Genomic DNA, 21,607 nt, shown 5'->3' with positions numbered 1-21,607 from the left:
TTTAAATATCTTGATAAGTATTATTTTTCAATAATTATCTAAAGAATTCCATTGACTTTTTCAAATACCACCTTGCTCTAATACAAAATTTATATATTCATATTTTTTTTTATAAATATTATTCATTTATTTTATATTATTATTAAGTAGCTAAAAAAATACCTACTAAAAAAATAATTTTAACTTAAATTAATAATTAACAAAAAAAAATAATTTTAAGTGACTCCATATACTTTAATACCATAACTCTATAATTTTTCTGTGTTAATAATTTATAAATTAAGTAAAAATAAATAAGCATTCTTATAAAATCTTTTTTTTCGATTTTATTATGTAATGGAAATAGGAAAAAAAAATGAAAAATATTTTTGGATAGCATTATTTATTCTATTGAATATTTTTATCTTAAATTGTTTATAAAATAGGAAATAATGTTATTGAAATGCTATTAGAAGCTAAAATCAAAATTAAATGTGAATAAATATTTTAGTTATTATATATTATACTCTTATTCCTCTATATTTAAGACTTTTATAGTAAAACTCGAATAATTAACAGCAAGCTTATTAGCATTTTAATGCTCTCTTAATACATAAAAAGACATTTTGATAAATTTCTATCTTAACCTTTATTTCGAAATCTAGATATCCTTACTTTACCAAAATGGAAACTTGCTGCATATAAAGATATCTTTCTTAAATTTTTTTTCTAAGCTAATTTTTTACAGGCTATTTCATTTATTTTTTAATATAATTGCCTATCACGCTTGATTTGAACGAATCTTATCTGCAAATCAATTAGGTCTAGAGGGATATGATAAAATAAGTGTAAATTTAATAAAATGGTTTACTATACTTCTGGGTTCGTGTTCTTATTATCTATTATATCCCACTTTTTTATCATAAAATTATCCAAGTTACTTTACATTTTCTTTAATTTTTATAAAGCCTTTTTTTCTTTATATTCTTTATTTAAATTCTCCTGCTTAGCTTCTATATGTGATTTCATGTTTTTAGTGCATTGATCTTTTGGGCTTATACTTCCCATTGAATACTCATTATTACATCTATTACATATAAATATTTTTGCCTTTGTTGCTGGCACAGTAAAAAATTAAAATATTAATGTTCTCATTTTTAGATTATTCTATTTTGTTTTATAGTTGAATATAATTTTTACTTAAATAAAATCCTCCTTTATAACTTAGAAATCAATTCAATTATCTTCAATTTAATAGGATAAAATACAAAATTTGAGATATTATTTTAATCAATCTTTCTTTACTCATAACTTTAATTAAATTGGATAATTGAAGAAATCTGAATAATCTGTATTATGACACAAATCTTAAGTTTAATTGGAAGAAAAATAAAATAAATGATAATTTAATATCTCATAATTTATTAATAATATTTTGAAAAAAATAAATATACCACTAAATAATCCACAAAAGCAGAATATTTCAAATTTTTAAGATGCCTAACACCAAACATTCAGAAAAATTCTGTTTGCTGAACCATGATCTTTTTTCCGAATACAGTGGATCCCTAAAAATTATCTTCAAATATTTATAATATATTATCCCTTTATATAAAGTTACTCTTCATATGTGCAATTTTTTCACTCTTACTTTTTAATTAATTATTAATTTAATTTGAAATTTGTATTCCAAAAAATTTAGTTCTACTTAATCATATCGCCGACATTTCATCTGCAAGATTATTTTTTTTATTCATTCAAAAGCGATTCTTTCTTTCCATGATTAATTGCTAATGATCACTGTTTTTTAGTCATTTAAAATGTAAATCTTTATATTTAATATATTATTTAAATAAAATAGTATGTTTCTGGTAGCTAAATATATTTTTACAGATTTTTGTTTATGTTTTAAAATGTCAAATTCCTTAAAAAATAAATTTGGTTTATTGAAATAAAAAATATATACTAAAAGGATAGTAAATTTTTATGACTTTTTGCTTTTTTTATGATTTTTATTTTAAATGAAGATCAAGACATCAAAATTATTCATATTTATGCTATTAATAGCTTTTTACTTGATTTATGATTTTTATTTTGATTATTTTTTTCTTTTTAAATTAAAATAATTTTTTTTTTCTAATTTATTTAATTTATATTTTAAACTAATAGATTATTAAATTTAAAATTAGAACAATCATATGTAAAACATGAAACTCTAAATTAAAATTTATAAATCAAAAAGTTTAATCTTCTTATATATATAATTATGATAATAGAAAAATGATGAAAATTAAAATAAGTTAAAAAATATATTTAGTTTTTATATAGATTTTATTTTTTAAGTATTATATTTTTGGAGAGTAAATTAACATAGAATATAACCTTATGATTATCTTTAGCTTAATGAATTTAATAATTTGCCAGATAAATAAATATATAATTTTAAATCCATAAATATATGTTGAATTTAATTAAATTTCTTTAAAAAATAATTTTTTTTTTTAAAATATTTTTTAGAAAATACAATATTTTTTTAAAATATGATAAATTACCTTCATAAAAAAACTTATGATGGATTTTTAGCAGCTAGTAAATCATTATTAGATATATTAATAGATTGCGGTGCTGAAAATAGTATTCTATGAGTAGTTTAATTATTTATATTATTGTGGATAAATGAATTTTATAAATTCATTTTTTATTGGTCTTGATAGTTTTTTAATTCAAAAGAAATGTTTTTCTATTCATTTTTTTTAATTTAGTCATCTTCGTCTTTAAGGCAAAGTTTATTTGACTAGTCACAATTTTATGATTGCTTTTGTAGTTCTATGATATGGTTGCTTTCATAATTTCTAGGTTAAACTATTATTGATTTTTGTTTGATTTAATTTCTTTATATTGATACCATAGATATATCTAATTATGACTAAGGAACTAAGCTTAATTTTTTCTTCATACTTCTTAATTTATCAATCGAAATTTAAGAAGCAAGTCTTAAAAATTTATTTTATTTTTTCTATTCCTCAGCAAGTTTTTCTTACTTTAACTTTTCAATTTCTGCTTTTGATTTTATTAGTGTGCAAATAAAATCTTTAACAAGATTATAAATACCTTTTAATAGATCTACAATAACACTAAAAATATGTATAGTTAGAATTAAAGATGCACTACCAACTATAATCCATCCTATGTTAAATCTATCTTCCTCTCTTTAGCTTTCATCATCTTTAACTAAGAAGCAAATTGTAACCTACATTATTACTAGTAACACCTCACTTATTCCATTTTTTAAATTAGCAGATTTTTCTTCTTATGGCTTAAGGTACAAATAAAAGATTGATAGGAAAACATTCATAGAATTAATAATAATCATTTATAAATATACTTATCCATAAAAATACAATAAAACCATCATATAAATAATTTTTCTAGCATAAAGAATTACATTGGTATATCTACTCCACTTATACTGTAACTATTTTTATCTGGTTAGTTTTTCATGCTCAATTTTTTATAAAGATTTGCTTTCATTTAACATCTTTAGATTAGATTGGTTCAAGTTGTTTTCTTGTTTTTTGTTCTATTCCTCAGAATTTTAATCATTTTAAGGTATCACTAAACCTCCTATAATTGAACCAAATTACATTTGAATTTAAGGGTCATTTAAGTTTTTACAATTTTTTATGAAAATTGTTATCATTATTGGATAGATTATAGTGAATACAAAGGTTAAAGAAAAGAATGTGTAGTTAATAAAAGCAAGTGATTCATCAAATTAAAAGCTGTAAAACTATAATAGAGAAGATATTAATAAATAAACATACACACATCCAACCATATCAAAAAAGCCACAAAATTCCTATTTTTTAAAATAAATAATGAGTCAAAGCTAACTTAGTAAAATTTCATAATTTTTTTTAAATAACATAATATAATTGATAAAAATATACCCATCCACTTTTGATTTTACTTCTTATATATACTCTAATAGAAGTAACTGGAATATAAGATAGAATTTTGACAATTCCATATATCGCCATGATACCAGCCATAGTTGTAAGAGATTATCCTGCTCCGTTAAAAAAATATCTATTTAATTTAAAAAATTTGAATAAATTTATATTAGAAATTATATTTTACGCATCATATCCATTATCAATGAATTTCTTGGGAGTGTATGGTTGAGTGTAATTTGGATCCATAAAATAAACTTATATTGAGTTAGGAATAAATGCAAACTGGAAATTTTAAAATATAGAGCAAAATGACATAACATTATCAGGATATCTAACATCGATAAAGAGCATAAAATAAATAAAAGTTGTTAAATCTATTGTGCTAAAAAGAACATAGGTATTTCCTATCACTATCATAAGTATCACCATTATAAGTAAGGAAGAAGAAGTTCCAGAAGCAACTTATTTAGTTTATTATGACTATTAAATTTAAGATTCTGAAAGAATTACATATTCATTAAGTTTTACTTCTTTTTGTGGATCTACTAAGTTATTAATCTAAACAAAGCTAGGATCTTTCATCTAAACAACCAAGTTCTTATTTTTACAATTGTCTTATAATTTTAGTTAAATTTTGATTGATTATTCTTAAACCTAAAGGATGGTAACTTAAAAAGGGTTAACATAATCTTATATTTAGATTTTTAATTAACTGTCAAAGTTTTAATAATCAGCTACTATTTAATTTTTAAAAATTAAAGTGACATTATAACCAACATTTTAAATGACAGTTTACTAAACAGAGAAATCATTCTATATTGATAAAATACATTAAGAATCAGAATCTAAATTATATTTATCATTACATATTTAGCATAGATTTGGTTTATATTGCTAACATTGACTACACTGAGGAACTTTGCATTAAGTTAAAGCACATTAACTTGTAGATGGATCTAATACATATCCAGAATTACAGCTTTTACACTAAGTTTTATTATTTGGAGGATCTTAGCATTCTTTGCAGTTATCTAAGCTGCAATTGAGCTAGCATTAAACAGTTTAACCAGTTGGATTTAAGTGATATTCAGTAATGCATTATTGACAGATATTCCCATTTAAAGGATCACATTTTTAGCAAAATTAAACATTACACTAACATTAATTCGAACTAAAGTTATATCCGTTTTAACATTACAAGCAAATGCTTCCATCGTTTGGGTCACATTTTTGACAGTTGGCAAAATTACATTTATTTGTTTAGCTTATAGGATCATAGGTATAACCTGGCTTAGGAGAAATACATATTTTTCCATTGTTTGGATCGCATTAATTACAGCTGTTTACTTAGCAATCACATGATGTTTTAGATGAATTTAATAAGTAATTATTCACACATGTATTACATATATTTCCATCTGTCGCACTGCATTGGCTGCAATTCTAAACATTACACAAACAAGATCCGTTTTATGAGATAATGAAATTCGAATAACAAATTTAACATATAAGCCCATCAAGAGGATAGCATGTTTAGCATCCGTAAACTTAGCAAGTACATGTTGGAGATTATATATTTACTGGTGCATAGTTTGTTATGCAGTTATCACATAAATTACCGTTTGAAGAATTGCAAGTTTAGCAATTAGAAACATTACATAAACATTTGCTATTTAAAGGGTTCAGATTATATCCGCCAATACATGTTTAGCATTTAGTGCCATTTAAAAGATTGCACTAAAAACAATTTGGAACAGCGCATTAACACTGCTTTTTATCTAAACTAATTAAATAACCATTTACACAAAAATCACAAATTGTACCATCTTAAGAATTGCATGCTTAACAATTCTACACAGAACATGAACAAGTAGTTTAATCAGAGCTTTAAATATAACCAGTTATGCATGTCTAACATAAACTAGATTAACCAATTACACATTAACTACAATTGTTGACATTACAAGGAATACAAGCAGTTCTGTCTGAACTTAACGAAAAATTTGCTTAGCATTGCTAACAAAGCCCTAAATTTAAAATTTAAATAAATATTTTTAAATATTAAATTGAAATTAAAAAAAATTATTTTTAAAGTTCTAAAAAATTTTATTTTTATTGTGTTTAGCAAATAAATGAAATTAACTAAATACCCTCTCCTGAGCATTTTGCACAATTTTAAATTGTACACAAAGCGCAGTTGACCGGATTTGCCTATACTATATAATAATTATCTGAAGGGTTACATAAAGTACATTATTGATTTTAATCACATTACTAACAATCATTTCCGCTACAATTTTTAATGCATAGTCCTGTTTAAGGATCACGCGAATACAATACAGGGCATGTCACAAAATTACAAATTTTAGAGACAGGATCATAAGTATATCCTAATTAACACTAAGAGCATTAGCTTGGATTTGGACATTAAATGCAATTATTGACAGGACAACCACATGTATATAGTGAATAATTTTTATGTTCATAGATAAGAATAGACTAAGAATGTAAGCATTTGTATTTAGATAAATTAACTTATCCTGGGCAAGTTTACCAAGTATAGTAAGTATTTTGCTTTTACATGTAACATTAAGTACTGTAGGTTTAGCAACCTGAAACCGTTGATTAATACTAGTCTTATTTAGTAATAAAAATAAATTTATTATTAATAAAATATTTTCTCTTAATGTTGTTTAAATTAGATAAATTTAAAGACAGATATATTTTTTATATTGAAAAATAAAACTATTAAATTTTTATTTAAATATACTTGCAGGACAAGCCCCTCCAGAATTTGCAATACAATTATTGTTAGCATCTAAGGAATAACCTGGTAGGCATTTAACACAAGTAGCTGTTAGAGAAGAAGGAGAGCTTTTGATACATGAAAAACAGTTGTTTATGTTGCAATTGTAAGTTTATTCACATACTTTTTATCCTGATTGTAGTGTATACCTATCAAACCCTTAAAGACAACTGCTGCAATTAGTATTGTCTTAGCAAACATCGCAATTCTCTACACAGTTAGCCCATGCTCTTAACTTCAAAACACCATACCAAGAAAAATCATTAGTTACATGTTATACAAACTACACTTTAATAGTATTTGATGTGAGAGATTAATTCAGTTAAACTATTTCCTTACTTACTTACATATATCCAGACCAAATAGAACATTATAGGCTATAATTATATTCTACGTTAGTACCTGTACTAGCCCCGCTGTAATTTTAACTGAATAAAGAAGTATTTCCATCAAATATACTCATATTTAAGGGATCATCTTTCATTAAATAAACTAAATCAACACCAAAAAATGAATAGGGTTTGGTAATAGATTTTATCATTTATATTCCATTAGGATAACTAGACATATCTGGTGATAATATATCAGCTGAGTTTCCATTATCTGATCTTTCACATTAATATTAGCAACCTCCTCCGGAATAAGAATCAGATACTATAGACCAATACTAGCTAAATAGATTAGAGCAGGAAAGATCAGAAGTAAAATCTTAATAGTAGACTACTTCTAACCCTATTAATTATATAAAATTTATTTAATCACTTCAAATTTAAAAGTTCTTTTTCATATTTAATTATCCATGATTTTTTGTTAACAAATAAAGTAGAATTACAATTTAATTAAGAATTAAATAATTGGTATACCTTTCACAATAAAATTATTTATTGCTAGGAATGATAACAGTAAAAAGAAAAATATTTTGATCATATTTTCTCTAAAATATTTTGTAGAGATATTTCTCCTCTTTGTTACTTTTTGAATTAATCTGAATTTGTGTTTTTGACAGAATTTTGTTACTTTTGATTAAAATAATAAACAAAACAAGTATATATGATTTTTAGATACACAAAGAAGGAAAATAATCAGCTTTTTGAATATCAAATAAAAACATATATATGGAATAGAATCGAACTAAATCTAACACCATTGAATTTTTAAAAAGATAAGCTCAATTTCTTGTTATTTGGATCTGGTTAATTTATTTTTACATGGATACTAAATAAGAAATAGTAATCAACTTTGATTAGTGGTGCTTACTCAAGTAATAATTCAAAATATACCTCAAAATAAAAATCTTTATCCATAACCACATTAATTCAAGTAAATATAAAGTATTGATTTAAAAGGGATATTTTACAAGGATATTTTAAAATACATCTCTAATAATCAATTTAAGTAACCAAAAGTACTGATTTTGCTCTTTAGACATATTCTTTAAAATATGCACTTACTTGCTCTTGTTTTAATTCAAAATTAATAAATAAATGTATTAAAAAATATATTTTATATCTTATGTACACCTGATTAGGTATTAAATAATATATAATTCATTTTTACTGTATTAGGTGAGTAAGAGATAAGTTAAGTATTTATTGAGAAGAGCAAATTCATTTGAAAATATTTTTTATATTTAATAGAAAAAATATCCAATAAAATTTATTTTAAAATACAAACTAACTTAACAGAAATATTTTTTATATTTTAATTAATTGAATTATTATTATTTCAATTAAAATAAGAAATATGTGGCAATTAATACTTAAAATTAAGGCCATATTTTAAATAATTATTTCAATGATTTCTAATATAAGAATTTTATATTATTAATAAAAGTATCAAAGACTAAAAAAATTCTTTTATAATTTATCCTTTAGATTTTGGAAATATCTTTGTAAAATAGAAAATCAAATTTTATTAAAAATCACGAATAGATATTTTTGACATCAAATATTTATTTTATTTACAACCAATTTTTAATATTTAATTAACAAAATTCTCTATGACCATTCTATTATTTATAAATGTATGATATTATAAATATCTTTATTAGACATATATTTTAAATCAGCCTTAATAAATTATTTTAGAAATAGGTATTTGAAATCAATATTAAATTAACCATTTTTCATTTTATATTAATTTATTTATAGTCTTATTAAGTTTACCATATTTTTACTAGTTTCTAACTAGTTATTACTTATTTCTAGAAAAATAAAATAATGATCTATATTATTGCGAACTTTTATTTAGCTTTTTTTTTATTGAAGATAGTATGATTAAATTTATTTCTAAAATAAATAAGATTAGATAAAAAAAAATATTTTTCTTAAAAATTTTATGATATAAAAATAAAAAATTGCATTTGCTTTCTATCATTTATTATGCTTTATCAGATTTGAATATTTTTTACATTAAGAAGTTATGACTAAAAATAAAAAGGCGTTATAGATAGAATTATATATTTTTTTATCTTAAAATAGATTACACTAAATATTGAATATGATCTAAAGCTTAAAATTTATAAATTTACAATTTGTTTCAATTAATTTAATATGACTTTAATCTAAATAAATACCACAACAGTATTAATTTTTTGATATTTGAAATATACATCAAATCCTTATAATTAAAAAATATCTCAAAATGATTAACTTAGACTAAAATACCTTATACAAATAAATTTAAATAAAAAATAAAAATGACTAATTGGTTAAATTATTATTATTATATTCAAACAAATATCTTAATTTTTGAATTTTTTATCTTAAAACAAACAAATTAATATTTTTTTAACACAAAAAATAATTGGATCTAGTTTTTTTGAGCTTTCTATTTTGTAATTCTGAGTAATCAATTATTTTAGATATATTATTTTTTATGTTTTTTCAAATTAAGGATTAAAAATAATTTACACACTTTCTAGGAGTAATCATTTAGAGTAAAAATTAATATATAAAGTATAATAAATAAATATGTAATTTGTATAAAAAAAAAATTCTAAAATACATTTTTATTTTTTAAAATAAAAAATTGTTTTACAAGAGTTTAATAATATAAAAACATATTTTATTTATTTTATCATATTAACTGAATAGAAGCATCTTTATGGGATAACAGATCATTATTAGAAACATTTAGAGATTAAATATTTTAATTTAAAAATCTATTACTTAGAGCTTGATATTGACTCTATAATTAGTTATATGATTCACTATTTTATAAATATTATTTTTTCTAAAATAGATTTATTTATTAAATCTATTAAAACTAGTTTTAATTCTAATCCTTACCATTTAAGGTTAATTCTTATAAATCTAAATTATTGTTGATATTTTTTTAACTCTCTTATTATTTATTAGAATTATTTCTTTTTATCTAAGGAGATATTATAGACTAATTCTTTAAAATTATCTATCTTTTTAATGGTGATAATGAGAGATTCGAAGTTTGTTCTACTTAAGGTATTATAATTGTGCTTAGTTTTTTTTTTATACCTCTGTTTTTTTATAAGGATATTTGAGAAACAAAACCTAAAGTTTTATAATTTAATTAATTAATCTCTCCTAGTTTTTCTTATTTAATTTTTTCGAGCTCTTATTTTGATTTAAATAATGTAGAAATAAAATCCTTAATTAAATTAGTTATACCTTTCAGTAGATCAATAATTACACTGAAAATATGAATAACTAAAATAGTAGAAGCTGATGCTATAATTACCCAGCCAATGTTAAACCTATGTTACTCATCCTAATTCTCATCATCCTCTACTAATAGACTTATAGATGCATACATGACAATTAACAGAATTTCACTTATGCCATTTTTAATATTAGTGTTCTTGTCTTCTTATGGTTTCGTGTAAAAATAATAAAAGCTGAGGAATACATTCATTAAACATATTAAAATAACCTAAAAATATACTAAGCCATATAAATATAGCAAGACCATTATAAAAATGATTTTTCTTAAGTAAAGTATTACGTTTGTAAATTTACTCCATTTTAACTAAAGCTGCTACTGTCTACTGAGTATTTATTTATTATATTTCTCTCCATTTTAACTTTAAATCTCATTCTTCTAATCTTTGTTTGTAGTGATATAGTTATTATTTATATTATTTTTAATATTTTCTTCAACAGCCTTATTTTCAGGTAAAATAAAACCCCCTATTATTGAGCTAAATTAAAGTTGTATTTAAGGATCTTTCAAATTCTTACATTTTACTATAAAAACAGTAATCATGATAGGATAAATTATTACAAATATAAAAAACAAAGAAAATAAAGTATAATTAATAAATGCTAAGGATTCATCAAATGTAAAGCAATAAAACTAGAGTAAGGTAGACACTAATACATAAACGTAAACACATCCTATTAGGTCAAAAAATCCATTAAATTCCTAATTTTTATTTTTAAAATTGCTAAAATTTTATAAAAATAAATTTTAAATTTACCCAACCACTTTTGATTTTACTCAAAATATATAATCTAATTTATGGAATAGGGATAAGTGAAAGTGTCTTAATTGCTAAATAAATTGTAGTAATTCCAATTATTATTGTAATAGATTGACCTGCTCCATTAAAAAAATACCTAATATGAAAAAAAAAATAATTAAAAAACCAGAAACTATTTATTAAATTACGCATCATATCCATTATCAATGAATTTTTAGGGAGTGAAAGGTTATGTATAGTTAGCATCCATTAAATAAATTTGTATGGTGTTAGGGACAAATGCAAATTAAAAGTTTTAAAATATAGAGCAAAATGACATAACATTTTCAGGATACCTAACATCGACAAAGAGCATGAAGTAAATAAAGGTTGTTAAGTCTATTGTGCTAAATAAAACATAAGTATTTCCAATTACAATCATTAAGATCATCATAATAAGGAGAGTTGATGAAGTTTTAGAAGCTACTTGATTTATTACTTAAGCTTATTAAATTTGGCTTTATGTTAAAACCACATAATCACCCAATTAAACTTATTTTTATAGTTCCTGCAAATTATTGACTTAGACAAATTATGGGTCATTCATTTTAACAATTAAATTTTTATTTTTACAATTACCTTCCATAGAAATTTAAAGCTTTATTTACTTTTTTTAGATATCTACTATTTCAACTTTAAAAGGATTGTTGTAATCAACTATTTAAATGCTTATTAATCCATTCACATTTTCAGTAGTAGTTATAATATCATTTTAAAATTTAATTGTTATATTATAACCAATATTTTCTACAACTTTTTAATCTACAACAAAGTCGTTTTTCACAGATAATGTACACTTTAAATTATTATCTATGTAGTAATTTTCTTCACAAGTTTCACATTTATCTAATTTATTTACCTAACACTATTTACACTTTTAAACTTTGCACTAATTAATACATGTAGTTGAATCTTTAGGGCAAGCGCAAATCGAGTTATTATTTAAAGAAATATAACCATATTAGCAAGAATCACAAATTGAACCATTACCAGAATTGCAATTTTAGCAGTTTAAAACAGAACAATTGCATTAAGTCTAATCTTCACTCAAAATATAATTTAGCTGACATTTAATGCATTTTGTATTATTTTAAGGATCTGTTGCTAAACAATTTTTAATTTGAGGTTAACATACCTTATTATTATTTTGAGGAGCAAAACCTGCTAAACAAATATCACAAATAGAACCATCATTAACATTGCAGCTAAGACAATTAAGAACTGAGCAAATACATTATGTTGAATTAGAACTTAAGGCATAATTAGCCTAACACTATTGACATACATTTCCATTTTAGGGATTACATTTTAAGCAATTTTAAATTCCACACTAGCATGCCTTATTATTATTAATAGGAATAAATCCTTGATCACAAGAATCACAAATTTATCCATCATTAATATTACAATTTTTGCAGTTAGAAACCTAGCAAACACATTATTAATTTAAATTCAATGTATAATTCTGTTAACACTTTAGGCACAGATTACCATTTTAAGGATCGCAAGATAGACAATTTTAGCTAATACATTTACAAGTTTTATTATCTTTTGATGAAGTATATCCATTACTACATGTATTGCAAATAGATCCATCAATTGGATTGCATTATTAACAATTAGGGATTGTACATTAGCATTATGTGGAATCACCATTTAAATTAAAATTTTATTAGCATTTGTTACAAATTGACCCATTTTAATGATTACACTCTAGGCAATTAGCTACACTGCATTAACAAACCTTATTGTCATTTGAAAGGATATACCCTTTTATACAAGAATTGCAAATAGATCCATCATTTTATTAGCATTATTAACAATTAGAAACAGAACAATTACATTATGTTTTATCACTACTTAAAGAATAATTTTATAAACATTATTTACAGATGAATCCATTTGTTGGATCACATACCTAGCAGTTTGCAACTGAGCATTAACAAGATTTATTATCATTCGAAGAAATATATCCTGAAATACAGGTATCACAAATAGAGCCATCGCTATAATTACATTTCTAACAACCAACAACAGAGCAACTACACTAAGTAAAGTCACTACTCATAATATAATTATATTTACATTCATCACATAAACTACCATTTAAAGGGTTACAATTTTAGCAATTACTCACACTGCATTAACAAATTTTATTATCATTCTATGGAGCGTACCCTACCACACAATTATCACATAAAGATCCATCATTCTGATTGCAGATTTAACAATTACTTACCTAACATTAACATTTAAGTTAATCAGAACTTAGAAGATAATTAGTTTAACACTAAATACATAATTTTCCATAAGTTGGATTACATTAAAGGCAATTATCTACACTACATTAACACTTTCCATTATTATTATAGAATCCAAAATTACAAAAACCACAAATATTACCATCAAGAAGAGAACATTAATAACAATATTAAGCTTGACAAATGCATGTCTTCTTGTCATCGCTTAGTTAAAAGTTAGGTTAACATTAATCACAAAATTTACCATTTAAAGCATTACAAACCAAACAATTATTTACGCTACATGAACAAATTGTATTATTGTTTGAAGGGTAATAGCCATTCGCACATGTGTCACAAATATAACCATCTTTTGAATTACATACCTAACAATTTGAAACAGAGCAGTTACATTATTTAGAATCTAAATTTTTTATATAATTTTTTGAGCACTAATTACATAATGATCCATCAGATGGATTACAGACCTAACAATTTTCCACTGAACATTGACAATATTTACTATTATTAGTAAGTAAATATCCAGTCAAGCAAGTATCACATATTGACCCATCATCTACATTGCAATTTCTGCAATTTGCAACTTAACAACTGCACTAAGTTTAATCACTACTATTTATATAATTATTTGTACATTTATCACATATATTTCCATTAGATTAATTGCAAATCTAGCAATTACTTACACCGCATTAACAATTCTTTTTATTATTCTAAGAAATATATCCTACAACACAATTATCACAAACAAATCCATCGCTAGGATTGCAACTTTGACAATTTTAAACAAAGCATTAGCATTAAGTCTTATCATTGCTTAATTAATAATTAGTATAGCACTCATCACATAAATTACCATTAGAAGCTTAACATTATTTACAATTTGAAACATTACATTAGCATATATTATTATATTGATCATCTAAGATAACTTGATAGCCTGCTGCACATTAGAAGCAATTCATACCATTTGTTGGATCAGGTTGGATACAATTTTAGGCTTTCATAATGCACTAGTTTCCAACTAAAGTATAACCTTAAGTGCATATTAGACAAAGATTACTAGTACATGAAGAACAGTATTACATTGTACATTAACATAAAGTAGAATCAGGGCTTAAAATATAGTTAGTGGCGCAAGTTAAGCATTTGCTTCCAGTAGAATCACATTATTAGCAGTTTTTTATAGGACATTAACATTATGAATTCTAGTCTAAAATAAACACACCTTTACAAGCCAAACATTTTGTATTGCTTGAAGAAAGACATGTTTAACAGTTTGATAGTGTACATATACATGTTTTTGAAGATGAATCAAATATTCCACTATTGCAAATTGAACAAATTGTTCCATCATTAGGACTACATTAAAGGCATTAAGGGATAGAGCAAGTGCAAGTAGTTTTGTCATTACTTAAAACGTAACCTGTGACACATTATTAACAAATTTATGAATCATTGCATTAAAGACAATTTTAAGCACATTTTAGGCAGTTTCCTGAACTATCCATAAAGTAGTTTTAATTACATATTTTACAAGTTCCTAAATAAAAATAAATATTTAAGAAAAATTATTTTATCTAAAATATAAAATATCTAAATAAAAACTTGTATTATACTCTAATTAATTCCCAATATCTTAAAATTATTTTGAATAAACATATTATTATTGATAAAAATATTATTTAATGAATTCTATAATTAGTAAAAAAATAACTTTTAAAAATTACCATCTTGATTACATTGTTTGCAATTTTGAACGCTGCATTATTTACATTGAAAAGGATTTGTTCCTGACACATAATATGAACTACTTAAACATTATTAGCAAACAAATTGATCGCATTTAAGGCAATTTGCATCAGAACATAATATACTAGTACAAGCTTTTGTAATAGGGTTAAGCTATTAACCATCAGGACATGTAGATGCTACACATGTTGAACCACTAAAAGAATACCCTAGTTTACATTAAATGCAAGTATTTATGTTGCATTAATTACAATTAGGTAAATGATTACAACCACATACTCTTGTACTATAATTTCCTCTTTAATATAGTAGGATTACCTTATTTTAGAAGCATTTAAAAGTTGCTTAATCTGGCACTTTAAAACATTACTACCAGGTTGTTTCAGATGTATTTTATCTAAGACAGTTGGTTGTGTATGTTTCGCAAGTATTTTATTCATTTCTATATTATCCTATTAAAATAAATATTATTTTCTATTGAAAAAAATAAATATATTTAAAATATATTAAAATAGAATAGGAATATAAATCTATTCCACATTCAGCTTGAGCTTTTTGAGCAGTTTTATTTATAAAAAAATTGCAAAAACGCACTAGCATCATTTTTTATGGCTTGTAATGTTTATGAAATTCCAACCATTTTGTAAAATTTGAAAGAATTCTTAGATAAATTGCATTTAAAAAACATTTAAAAATTTATAATAATTTCTATTTTTCATTCAAAATTGAATAGGGAAAAAATAAAAATTTCATTCAATCATTCATCTTATTTATTAAAAAAAAAACTATCACAATAGAAAATTTAATTGTTTTTCTTTATTTATAATTAATTTATTTAAACAGATAAAAATTTGAAAAAATTTATCCAAAAGTATTCAATTTTATGATAATAAAAATAATTAGAATTGAAATAAAAAATTAAATTATTTTTTTTTTTGAAATAAATTATTAAGAGCTTATTCTTTATTTGCCTTATGATCAACCTCAATGCCAACCCAAATTAATGCTTAAAAAATATTATATTTGAGGAGCAATATGTCTGAAGCAAAAGCTGACAAAAAAGTTTAAAAATTTTTTTTTAAGCTAATCAGATTTGAGTAATTCAATATAATTTGGAGCAGAGAAAAAGCAAGTAACATTTATAAGTTAAAGAGCAAGTTGATAGAAATTATTGAAAGCATTCTTATGGTATTAATCTATTAAAAACCATTAGAATTTCTAAAAAAAGAATAGAAGTTTATTTTATTTAATTTTTATTCATAAATTCAAGAAATAACTAATTACATCTGAGTTATATAAAATTGGTTATTAGATTAGTTAATTTGCAAATTTAATAAAAAAATATCTAGAATAATTATATATACCTGCACTACAAGCTGAACCAGTAGAAATGCAAACATTAGAATTATTTAACTTATATCCAGGTATGCATTATATGCAAACTTCGTTTGTTCCACTAATAGCACATTCTAAGCAATTACTTGATTAACAATCCTCTTATTAAGAACATACTTGTTATCCAGAAGGCATAATGATCAATGAGAAACCTTATAAACAAACTGAGCAATTCTAAGAATCTTAGCATTAATCACAATTTAAAACGCAATTTGACCACATATAGATTTTGAAAAAACCATAATTAGAAGGTAAGTTAGAGAACTGCAAATGATATTTAGAAATATTCTATGTTATAACATATTTGCCTACAAAAATTGTTCTAAAATTTGAGCCTTAGCAATTGACACCATTGTTTATTATTTCTTAAGGAAAATTATTTTAGACTATTTGCTAATATGATTATTAATATAGTAATTTATTATCTCCATATATTGAAACAGTAAATTATCCAGATACAAAATAAGCTAAATCAAAACCTAATATGGAAGCTTTATTTGTTAAGATTTTAGTAATTTCAAATCCATTTGGATATTGAGTTGGGACTAAGTAGAAAGCTGCATATGTAATTGAATTTAAAGAACAGCTTTATTAGCAGTAATTATTAGGAAAAGAACCTCCTCCAATTATATTCCAGTTAGTTTGTAACTCATTTTAGCAATTTGTTGAAGAATCGTAATACTTCAAGAGAATTCTCTCAAATGTAAATATTTCTTCAAAGCAATTTAAAATTAAAAATATTAAAAAAGATAAGAGTTAACTTAAATTTACCTCTAATACATAGGATAAAGTAAAATAATATACTCAAGATCTAGTTTTTTTCGCTCATTTGATTCTTTGATTTGCTTGTTATTGTTTTTTTAATTAATTTCTTGTTTGCTCTACTTTTATTTTCTCTTTTTATTATGCTATAATTGAAATTCAATAAAGAAATTAGCTTAATTTATTTAAATCCTGAATAACCATCATAGATCAAAATTATAAAAACAATAATAATCAATTTGTTAGATTTTTTTGCAGATTGTAATAAAATATAATCCATCAATTTAAAATTACTTATATTTGCCACAATACCTGAAAAAGTTAATAGCAAGATATTCATTTCTGTTTATCTTAAGCCTTTATTTGTTTGATAAGAAATCTATAATTCAAGTAATAAAAAATTTACCATTATTTATTTACTAGTGGCCACTTATTTATAACTTGTTAAAAAATTCATATCTTTTAATTGCAAAAGAAATTATAAGATTTGATTTTTGGTAAAATCTAATTAAGCTCAACCATAAACCATAAGATTATAAGAAATTAGATCTCTTTATTAATTCAATGCTAATTTTAATATCATTAATATTTTTATTATTTAAAAAAAATTCCTTTCTTACTTTTCCTTATGCTTCAAATTTTTATATATTCTTTTAAAAATTCATAAGCTACTTTAATCTAATAAATATTTTACTGTAAAATTGAAATGCTTATGGCTTGCATGAAAGTCAAAATAAATTTTCTATTATTCTGAAATATTCAAATCTTTTTTATTTAAAAATAAAAAATACTTCTAGTAAAACTAATGTTTGTTATTTTGAAATTAAAAGGAACTCCCAAATATTTAAATCAGTGGTTATGAATTTTCAAAGCTAAATTAAAATAGTTAAAAGATATTAGCTTACAGAATAATTATTTATTTTATGAAGTTTTATTTTAACTTACATGAGCTAAAATAGCTTAATTGAAATTATTTTTAAATAAATATTTATAGGAAACAATAGATAATATTAAATGAAGCTCTAGTTCTTATACAAATTTTATAAAATTTAAAAATTTATTTTGATAAATATAATTCTTTTTTATTTTTTATTTTATTCAATTTTCTAAATTTATTTAATATATACATTTTTTTATTCTTTAAATTATTATTAACTAATGAAATATATTCTATTATTGAATAAATATTTTAACTTAAGTTAATAAATTAAAAAAAATTAATTTTAAGTGATTAGTATTGCTTTAATACCTAACTCTGTAATCTCTCTGAATAAATACTTTTTAAGTTAAGTAAAAATAAATAATATTTCCATCAATTTTTTTATTGGATCATATTTACTTTATTAAATTAAGGGGGGAAAATGAAAAGATATGCTGGATAATAAAATACTATGATTTAAATGCTTAAATATACTAAAATCTAAATTAAATGTGAATAAATATTTAAATGTAAATTATATACTCCATTTTCTCTGTTTCTTAAACTTTTATAGTCAATCTTTAATTAAAATTTCACTTGTTAGTTTTGATTCTGAGTAATATATTTTTAGAAATTATTATCAAAAAAAATAAAGGAAGAATTATGGCATATCTTCTTTGCTGATAATTCATATACCTTTTAATCTTGAAATAATAAATAAATTAATCAAAAAATATTTGAAAATGAAAAGTTAAGCAAAAATTAAAATTAAATATCATAAATTAAGAATTTTTTATCAAAATAAAAAGAGAATATAAAACTTTAGATTATAAGAATAAGCATTTTGTTAAATTTATATTATTAAAATAAATAGATAATATTTTATAAATAATTATTATTGAAATTAGTTTATTTAATTTAAGAAAGATTTTGAATTATTCAAGAGTAATCAATTTCTTAAAAATAAATTAAATCTATTCTTGTTTTGTATTTTTCGTTAATTCCAAAGTGAAGAGCTATATAATAAGTTTCCTCTGAATTGAGCTTATATTCCTCATTTAGTTAGTTAACTTTCTAATAGTTTGGATAATCTAAAAATTAAATTTGTTATGCTTGAATATCTACCCTCATTTCTATGACCTAATCTTTTTGAATTTCATAAAAGAGATCTCCTTAAATCACATTACCGCAATAGTGAATGTTATCATTGCAAAAGAGTTTACCTTGATGTGTTTTATTTAAATCATAAGTAGTGCTGCTTTTACTAACTAAACCTATTATGAAACAGTCTCCTGCTTAATCATTAAATCTAAACCTAACAACATATTTTTTATTTTTGGTCAACTCATATTTAAAATATATTCCTCCATATACATCTTCATTATCCTTTTATATTTATATTATATTTTCATAAATATTTTCGACCACTTAAATTAAATTTGATTGGTCATAGTTACAATTCATCGCCTTTTCATAAATCTATGAAACAATATTCATGTTTTCCTTATCTTTTATCATTTATTAAGCTATTTTTTATATGTAGAGAGCTTCATCTTCTATTAATATCATGTAATTTAAGGGTTTGCTTGTAAAAATATCATCTATTTGCAATTCTAAAAAGGCGTAGCTAACTTTATCAAACAAATTATTAAATTACTATATGAATGAAGGCCTAACATGGTTGAGTTTATTCCCAATCAAAAAATTTAGCTATTTTTTAACCTCATCAATTTATTCATAGGAATTTTTTCTCTTATTTGTAAGAGGATTAAATTCTTCCAATTACCTTACTATTGAGTGCTTAAATAGATTCATATCAACCATCTATAAAATCTAATATTCTTTAATTTTATCAAGCTATTGCTATAGAATTTTAGTATTTTGCTATTTTTGCTATATCTTTTCTGAAATAAAGCACCTTAAATCATCAAGTTTGCATTCCATATTTTACTTCTCTATCTTTATAATTTATTTTAATTTCTTTTTCTCTGCTGTATCATTATATACTTTAAGTATTTCATCCCACTTCACACTTTCATTAATAACTGTCTACATTGCTGCCTTTTTCTTTTGCTCTAAAGCATCTACTATTTCTTTAATTAAACCATCAAATGCTTGCTCAATTCCTTTGATTAAATCTGATCTATATTAAAAAGCTCCTCTAATTTCGCTTAGAATCCCTAAGTCCTCAAGAGGAGGCCAATTCATAAAAATGTATTCGTCTTAACATTTGCTGATTGTTTTTATAGACAAATAATCTTTATTATATGTATCCTCTAATATGCACTCTTAGCATTTAAAAATTTGATTGCTATCTAATGAAGCTTTTATATAGATAGCTTGGTTTTCTGGATGTTACCCACAAAAAGGAGTATTCATATTATAAACTTTATCCATTTTAATCTTCTGTTTAGCTAATAAATATTTGTTCTATATTTAATTCTTGATAATTTATAGAACTATTTTTAATTACAAAATTGTTATTTAGCATAAAGATATCTATATTGAATATTTTCTACTAATTTTAATAATAGAATGATTTAAAAAAATGTTGATATATTTACATATACATCATATTTTTAGTATGTAACATTAATTAAAAGCATAGTATTTTAAAATTATGAATACTATTTTTAAAAGATATTTTTAGTTAAGAATAAATAAAAAAATTCTTAACCACTAAATTATAAAGAAAAATTAATATACATTACTAATTCACAATATTACAGATAAGAAATTAATTTGAAAATAAATTTACAAAAAAATTATATTGTAAACTTTAATTTTCTTCAAATTTTGTAAATAACTTTTAAAAAATACTTAAATAATAATTAAAACACTAAAAATTACGAAAGAAAAATAAATTCAATTTATTTTAATTTAAATTTTTAAATAAAAGTTACTTATGTTTCAACTAAGTTAAAATTTAAATTTAAAAAAAGCTTTTAAAAGCACAAAAATGAAAATATTTTGTTAAAAAATAATATATTTTTTTTAAAATATCCTAAATAAGCTTTAAAAATCATTAGTGAAATTATTTTTATTAAAATTAAAATAAAAATTTTTGATTTTTAAAATGAGTAAATAATTGAAGTTATGTAAAGGGGATCTAGCTCAAATGGTAGAGCGCTCGTTTAGCATACGAGAGGCACTGGGATCAATGCCCAGGTTCTCCAGTTTTTATATTTTACACATATTTCAAATAAAAAAAGAAAAACAAGTGTCTTATATTATTATTAAATTTAAATGTGTGTTATTTAGAACTAATTTTTTAATATG

General features: G+C 22.5%; 4 protein-coding genes across 4 annotated transcripts; 1 reads left to right on the top strand and 3 right to left on the bottom strand. All coding sequences in view use genetic code 6, as the record gives it.

The window, feature by feature from the left end:
* Window positions 1–2,533: 2,533 nt before the first annotated feature.
* On the bottom strand, window positions 2,534–7,752 carry TTHERM_01178670 (hypothetical protein; the record flags this gene model as incomplete). The annotated part of the gene is made up of 6 exons (XM_971443.2): window positions 7,605–7,752; window positions 6,706–7,473; window positions 6,086–6,571; window positions 4,120–5,962; window positions 3,930–4,068; window positions 2,534–3,838 (listed from the first exon to the last, which is right to left on the bottom strand). Exons 1-6 carry the CDS (start codon window positions 7,666–7,668, stop codon window positions 2,534–2,536), a joined length of 4,605 nt encoding a protein of 1,534 aa, XP_976536.2. The 5' UTR covers window positions 7,669–7,752.
* Window positions 7,753–9,859: 2,107 nt separating this feature from the next.
* On the bottom strand, window positions 9,860–15,692 carry TTHERM_01178680 (hypothetical protein; the record flags this gene model as incomplete). The annotated part of the gene is made up of 8 exons (XM_971444.2): window positions 9,860–9,930; window positions 10,032–10,271; window positions 10,389–10,586; window positions 10,737–10,953; window positions 11,198–11,336; window positions 11,389–15,043; window positions 15,120–15,138; window positions 15,231–15,692. The coding sequence occupies 8 exons, from the start codon at window positions 15,690–15,692 to the stop codon at window positions 9,860–9,862; spliced, it is 5,001 nt and encodes a 1,666-aa protein (XP_976537.2).
* Window positions 15,693–16,642: 950 nt separating this feature from the next.
* TTHERM_001178679 (hypothetical protein) lies at window positions 16,643–16,921 on the top strand (the record flags this gene model as incomplete). Its single annotated transcript, XM_012799417.1, has 1 exon — window positions 16,643–16,921. The coding sequence occupies one exon, from the start codon at window positions 16,643–16,645 to the stop codon at window positions 16,919–16,921; it is 279 nt and encodes a 92-aa protein (XP_012654871.1).
* A 2,346-nt stretch (window positions 16,922–19,267) lies between these two features.
* Window positions 19,268–20,725, bottom strand: TTHERM_001178678 (hypothetical protein; the record flags this gene model as incomplete). The annotated part of the gene is made up of 1 exon (XM_012799416.1): window positions 19,268–20,725. The coding sequence occupies one exon, from the start codon at window positions 20,723–20,725 to the stop codon at window positions 19,268–19,270; it is 1,458 nt and encodes a 485-aa protein (XP_012654870.1).
* Between the last annotated feature and the right edge of the window lie 882 nt (window positions 20,726–21,607).

Source organism: Tetrahymena thermophila (assembly GCF_000189635.1).
Source record: "Tetrahymena thermophila SB210 genomic scaffold scf_8254470, whole genome shotgun sequence".
Lineage (NCBI taxonomy): Eukaryota > Ciliophora > Oligohymenophorea > Hymenostomatida > Tetrahymenidae > Tetrahymena > Tetrahymena thermophila.
This window is presented reverse-complemented; position numbering and strand designations above follow the sequence as displayed.